Raw genomic sequence first — 7071 nt, 5'->3', positions numbered from 1 at the left:
GTAAAGTAGTGATGATCATCCAAAGATTCTTAATAGGTACAATCAGAGGCTGGAGAATTAGGCATTTCATCAAGTAAGCGGTTGACTATTGGAGCTCCTGGAATGAACAAGGAGGCACCGAACATAGCAGAAATGTCTCGAAGAGACTAGGGGAGGCTGCTCTTTTTTTAGCTTAGACTAAGGGCACCGATTCCTAATGCTATAACAAAAACTGCCCTTAACGCACAAATGAAAGCCCTCACAACACTGTAGCTCGCTAACTTCATAAAGTATGAAGCAGGACCCAACGCTATTGGGTCCTACTGGGTAACCGAACCCAATATCCTTAGGTCTGGCCTCAGAGCGAGGCCCAATATGTTCTCCTGTAACCATTTTTTCAACACCTAATCTTGATTACTTTGGCTCAATGAAATCAATGGAAACAAAGTTAGTAGTTAAGGTGGCTCACTCCCTCTTAGTGTGTTCAAAGGCGAAGGATGAAAGTAAAAACCCTTTTCAACTATAACCTTCTCCTTCTTTGAAACTGCTGGCGATGATGGTGACTTAGTTCCTGGACTCCGGAAGAACAAAAATTCTAAACATGGTGGAGTTACTGGTGAATCGATTTGGTGTGTTTGGCGGGTTATAATGATGATGAGTTACTAAGAGAGATCAAGCCAAGTTCGATCTCAAGCTTTCTTAAGGTATGTCTTTGCTCTTGGAGCTTGAAAGGTGACCGGCAAGAACTAGTAAAGTCAACGGGGTTACATGATGGTTTTAAGGAGGAGAGTGACCCAGCAGTATTGAGTCTAGCGACCAAGCTAAGCCAAACCTAGCAGCACTTTTTGACTAAAAAACACAAAAGACAATATCTCATGGTGCTACAATGTCGTCCACAGTGCAAGCACTTTATGTCTACAATATGGTCCACAGTACAATGAGTCTATATCTATAGTACATGCATAGTATTTTTCCCAACACTATTAGGTTCTGCTGGGTAGCAGGACCCAACACTAAGAGAAAAGAAATTTAACCCAATCCAATCTCAAATGAAAAAAAAAATTATGTTTTCTACCTTTGATATAGATTCTTATCAACATCACTTGAAAGCATCTATTTTTTTTCCTTTTTTGGGCCTTACATGTTATCGATAAAACTTTATGTGTAATAAAAGTGTTTGAACAATAATCTAAGCTTATACAACCAAACAACAAAAAGTTTGTATGTACACGAGAAAGAGAAGTCAAAATGCATCAATGATAAGTTATTAGCTTATTAATGCGCATGTGTATCCCTCGATGTTTCAAAATAAGAGATTAGCTTCTACTATTTTATTTTTTTTGTATTTACATATTCAACTCTTAGAACAATTAACTATCAAGTTAAAATTGTATCTTTACATATTAGTGTAGAGGCTTGATGTATTTTTTTTTTTAAGCTACGATTATAAATCTTGAATTGTTCTAAACTCTTAATCAATTTTCCTGATTTTGCAACAAAATTGATCCATTAAAAATGGATGTTCATTGTGAATTGTCTTATAACTAAAAGGTTTTGCGGATTTTACTCCTAAAAAATTTGAATTGGACCAAATTGAAACTGGTTGGTTTGTACTGGTTTTTTATTTGGTTTGGTCTATTTTTATAAGACAATTTAATGAAAGTTACAATGGAAACAAGATTATAAGTTGAGCGAATCCAGAAGTATTGCTTCAATTCGAACTATTCTCTGCATTACTAGATCAGAATGGCATGATGAATATGTACCCGAGCCTTAGGAATTGGTTTTGCTAGAGCATTGGACCTATGATCACCCATGACTTATGTGCATCAATTACTGATTCGGTAAGCTACATGTCTGGTGCACAAAGAACTTCGCCCAACTCATTTGGGATATTTTCTAAGCATATTTGCTTACTTCACCACTACCCTAACATCTTTTTCTAGTTACAAGAAGAAAGAAAAAGTTAGACTTATCTCATCTAGGCCTCTATTCTAGTTACCTACAAGCCTGTGCTATTTGTCTGAACACCCTCCTTGACCAAGATTATTTTTTTTATTTGCGGTATAGAAAAATCAACTAAATAATGGTAGTAAAACAATGGGCTCAAGCTCCTTTACTAGGTCTTTATTACTTTGAAAATCGGACAAAACCACAAAGATAAAATAAAAGCCTATCTAACTTGGCTTGCTACTGCTTGCCTTGTGTCTACATCGTTACTATTTAGTATTGTGTTTCTAATTGTGTTTTGGTGAGTTTTAGAAGAGTATTTGTTTAGAAAAAGTATCAAATTAATTTAGTTTTTTTTATAAAAAAATTTAAAAACAAATATTCAAATGTATTTTTCAAGTGAAAAGTATCTTGAACCACACCTTCAAAAACACACGAAGTCAGCCAGGGAATACTTCTTTATTTTGAATAATGCTAATGCCTTCTTAAAACTATATAGTTAACACCAACTTTAAAATCCGCATAACATCACATATAGGATTTCAAGTTAAATTTTAACATAGTAAAAAAAGTGTTAATGTTACGGATATTGTTTATTGTATCGTGATTTTTTTAAAAAAAAATACAAAGATGTTGTTTACACTTAATAAAATAAATTAAAAACTATATGAATTGATAAAATATAAAAGAGTTGTTAATGCAAATTAAAAAATACAAGAGCGATCTACTTATGTTATGCTATAGGTGGGATTTTAAGTTAATTTCTAATGTAAAAAGAAAAAAAAATTGTGTTATGGGTATGTTTTCATGTATCATAATTAATTTTTAATTGAGCAATGAAAAAATATTGTTTATGCCTCATATAATAAATTAAAAAAAATATCAATTGATAAATCTAAAAAGAATGGCTAACACTTCTTAAATATTAAAGTATATAACTAATCTTTATATATAGTAAAAATAAAAAATAAATGCACATGTAAATGTTTTACATCTATTATCCTTTTTTATTTTAAATGTTTTCATTCATTTTATCTTAGCGAGTAATTGTAGTTGTTAATAATAAATCATTTCTATTTCTATAAAAATTTCATTCAAATACAACTAATTCATATAAAACATAAGAGGAAGATATTCACAAGAAATTAATTAATCTCTTTAAAGTATCATGTAACTAAGTTTTGGACTTCAAAAACCCAATTTTAAAGTTGATTGTATCTGAAAAACCTTCAAAACACAATTAAATCCTCTATAAACCAATTAACAACTTCAAAACATTTTAAAATCACTAAAAAAATAAAAAATCAATCAAACCCAAAAAGTCTTAATAGACCCCGGTCTACTTTTTCAGTAAGATAAAGGTCAAAAACCACCACCATCAAACTTATTTTATTGAATAAAACTCTTTAATATCAAAATTGACCATTTTAGTTGTTAAAATCATGACAACTCATAATTTTCTTGCTTATCTATTTTTTTTAGCCACTTTCTTTCTTATTTCTTAATTTCAAATACTAAAAAATAAATAAAATAAACTTTTAAATTAAAATAAAAATTTTCTTGAATTTAAAATTAACCATATATTTTATTTGTGTTTTACGTTTCAGTTCCTTGTCTTTTAATTTGGTTTTTCCATAACAATTTCAAACTTAATATTATCCCATCATGTCATAAACAATTGAAAGAAAATTCAAGTTTAAGAATAAAAAAAAATGAAAAAATGAAAAAAAAATGTTCTAAATAGTGAATCACCTATTAAACACCAATTATTTTTTTTTAAGTTTTTTCGCTAATTACCTATTCTAGAGATGGTGTAAGAACCACTTATGCTTTCATTCTTTCGAAAACTAGTGGTCAGTATGACCGTGCTTTTAAATACTTTTGCCTTGGAATTGGAAGGAGGCTGCCCTTTTTCTTACGCTGCCTTCCCTTCTCCGTCTAGGGTTTCTGGCTCCAAAAATTTGAAGGAAAAAAAAAACCGCAAACGGCCCCAAATTAATTAAAATAACGCACGATCTAATTGTGCTCACCCAATGAGACTACTGCCTCGTACTTGAAAGGAAGACAAATGAAAATTCCATATACCTAAATATTGACGTTAAATTCAAACCAAAAAAGAAGGCTCAAATGTGAGCATAGGCTGTACTAAACACTATAATACAAAATTTAAATATATAAAACTCATGAGAAAACTAAAATACTAAGCAATAATCAAGTCATCCACTCGTATGATTGATACTGATCCATTGAGAGTTTTGCTCTCTGCTTCATCCTCACTATCAATACCAGTAAGCTCTCTGGCTCGATTTGCCTGCATTTTCCAATCTGTTCTGGTTAGCACCACCACCATGACAAGAGCACAAACAGCTTGGGCTACCAGTAAGCCGAACCAGAAGCCCAGCAAGCCCAAACCCATGCCGATGCCCATTAACATAGCTATAGGCAATCCAACACCATAGAAGGAACCCAAATTTATGTTGGCACCAAGAGTTGGCCTAGCACTGCCCCTCAACACCCCACAACCGGTGGTCTGTGGGCAGTTCCCTAGCTCACAGAGCCCAACCACCGGCATTGTTGTCGCTGTCAATGACAATATGGCATTATCGGTGGTAAAAATCTGACCCCAAGCATGCCTCGTTAATGTCATGAACAACATGGCGATAATACTCATCAAAACGGCACAAAATAATGCGATTATAGAAGACATTTTGGCTTTGTTGGGCTGGTTTGCGCCTAACTCGTTGCCAACTCGAGTTGATACGGCAAGGCTAAGGGCCGAAGGGAAGATATAGACAAGAGAAGTTGCTTGTATTAGAATTCCCATAGTGGCAACTGCCTCGGGAGCATTTGCAAGTATTCCTGAAAGGACTATCATAAGTTCATACCACCACCATTCTAAGCACACAGAGATGCAACTAGGGACGGCTAGGCTAAGAATCGGCTTCCATTCATCGAAGCATTGGAGGGACCAGCCTTGCCATGACTTTCTACAGATGCCGGAGAAGTAAAGGTAAAGCAGAAGGGCAGCGAGCAGATTCAAGTCTGTTATGGCTACTGCCACAGCAATGCCTCGAATGCCAAGGCTGAAACGATAAGTCAGGATGTAACTGATAGGGACATGAAGAGCTAGTGAAAAAGCTGCACTGAGCATGAGAGGGAGGGTTATGTTCTGGGTTCTTAGGTAAATTTTGAGAGGGTTAATGAAAGATTGGAGGACTAGATCTGGTAGCGAAAATACGAGGTAAGTAGAGGCAATAGAAGAGATGGCTCGGTCTTGGCCACAGAAGATAAGGACAGGTTCAAAGTTGAGCCAAAGAAGAGATATGGGTATGCATGCCAAGATGAGAATTGCTATCGTTTGCTGAAGGGTTTGGCCCATAAGAGGCCATTGCTTGGCTCCACAGGCTTGAGAGGAGATGGCCTCCATGCCCATAGCTAGACCGGAAATGACAGAGTAGCCAGTGATGTTTGCTATGCCAATGGAGAGAGACCCTCCTGCTAAAACCTCTTTCCCTAATTTCCCCATGAAAAGCATAGAAATGGCAGATTTTCCATATATAAGTAGGCCCGTGATGATCATAGGAAAAGCTATGGTACAGAGCTCTTTGATCTCTGCAACCACCTAAATGAAAGAGACACAAAGGCGAAACAATTGGAGTTTTGAGTTCCTTAATTAGTTTTAACCCCATGAAAACAACTTCAAAGAAAACAAACAAAAGTATAAGAATGGCGGCGTCAGTGAAACTAACCTGGGAAAGGGAAGGACGCCACGCTTGATCTTTGCAGTGAAGACAATATCCTTGCTTATCTGGTAAGACACTCTTATCACTTCCTAGTAGTAAACTTGATTTTTGACAACTATAATGGCCTAAAAGAGGAATTGAAGCTGAAATCCCTTGATCATTCATTTTTCAGAAGATGAAGATTTGTCTTGGGCTCAAATGTCTAACTGATGGTATTTATGAGGTGACAGTACTTTCAGGGTTTAAGTTTTGTTATCAGAGGACATTCTTTTATTAACTCCTTGTATCTCATTAACATATGTGTGTACATATAAAGCTCAGTACTCAAAGACCACGGCCTCTCTGTAATATTTCTCTCGCACTTAAATTTTACTCCACTCTAGCCTCTCTCTCTAGTATTTATCACCAGATTAGTTAGGGTTTGGTGGTGAAGAATAGACGAGCGTGAGGAGGATAAGGATGGGAGGTGGCCATGCGGATGGCTCGTCCTTTTCTTCAAGGGTTCGTCGGGACTCTCAAACTAAACCACCCTACAAGCTTTTTTGGTTTTTATCTTTTCTGGTAAATAAAAATGATAGAGTGAAAGTATGTGCCTTCACTTGCAAAATTAAACAGTTGCTGGCAGCCCCTCCAAAATCCAAATGCCAAACATGAAAAGCTGTCAGCCTATCATCCAAATCAATTTATGCCTGAAACACCCATTCTTTCTGCCAATTTCATATTGTCCTCCTTGCCCCACGCACCATCTCAAAAATAAGAGAGGCCTCGGTGGGCCACACTTCATGGATCGGGTCTTCTCACCTACTAGATCATAAGTGGCTAGCACGTGTGTGCTGTACCTGCCACGTGCCTTTGGACAGCCATGCAATGCATGAAATCAATTGGCTTGGGTAAAAGTAAGAAGGCTGTGGGTTTGGTGATTCTATATCACCTACGAAGCTTGTGGGAGTCTTCGTGCAATACATGCATAAGCGAAGTAGAAGCAAAGGCTAAGATTCCGAGCTTCAAACATCGTTCACACACGCCTGGTTTCGATTAAAACCAATGGCAGAGAGTGGCAGTCTGGCCATTTGGCCATTTGCTTCAAGAATGAGGTTCTTCTTCTGATTTTCTTGCTATATACAGTCTTTTTCTGTAGCCCGGCCAGCTACACAAGAGATACCCTTTATATTTACATTTACAGTGCATTAATGTGGTGTCAAATTTCCTTCTGAGGCAACTAAACCTTGTACAAGGGCTCAATGATTCTCGTCTTCCAGGCTTAGATACCACATACCCATAGATTTTATTTCTAGCCACATAACTTTGAATCTGCACCTTCATATTCCATGTGACATAAAGCTACAAAGACTAGAAGTGGAAAAATTCTTGGCGTGTGGACTTGAAGAAATTGGGTCAA

The 7071-nt window shown here is 36.2% G+C and overlaps 1 protein-coding gene across 1 annotated transcript; it reads right to left on the bottom strand.

Annotated features, from left to right (window-relative positions):
- Positions 1–3949: 3949 nt before the first annotated feature.
- On the bottom strand, positions 3950–6022 carry LOC133672336 (protein DETOXIFICATION 48-like). The gene is made up of 2 exons (XM_062092719.1): positions 5679–6022; positions 3950–5551 (listed from the first exon to the last, which is right to left on the bottom strand). The coding sequence occupies exons 1-2, from the start codon at positions 5835–5837 to the stop codon at positions 4130–4132; spliced, it is 1581 nt and encodes a 526-aa protein (XP_061948703.1). The 5' UTR covers positions 5838–6022; the 3' UTR covers positions 3950–4129.
- Between the last annotated feature and the right edge of the window lie 1049 nt (positions 6023–7071).

The sequence above is a fragment of the Populus nigra genome, chromosome 14 (assembly GCF_951802175.1).
Source record: "Populus nigra chromosome 14, ddPopNigr1.1, whole genome shotgun sequence".
NCBI lineage: Eukaryota > Viridiplantae > Streptophyta > Magnoliopsida > Malpighiales > Salicaceae > Populus > Populus nigra.
The sequence above is the reverse complement of the archived record's forward strand: the minus strand, read 5'-3'. Positions and strand labels throughout refer to the sequence as shown.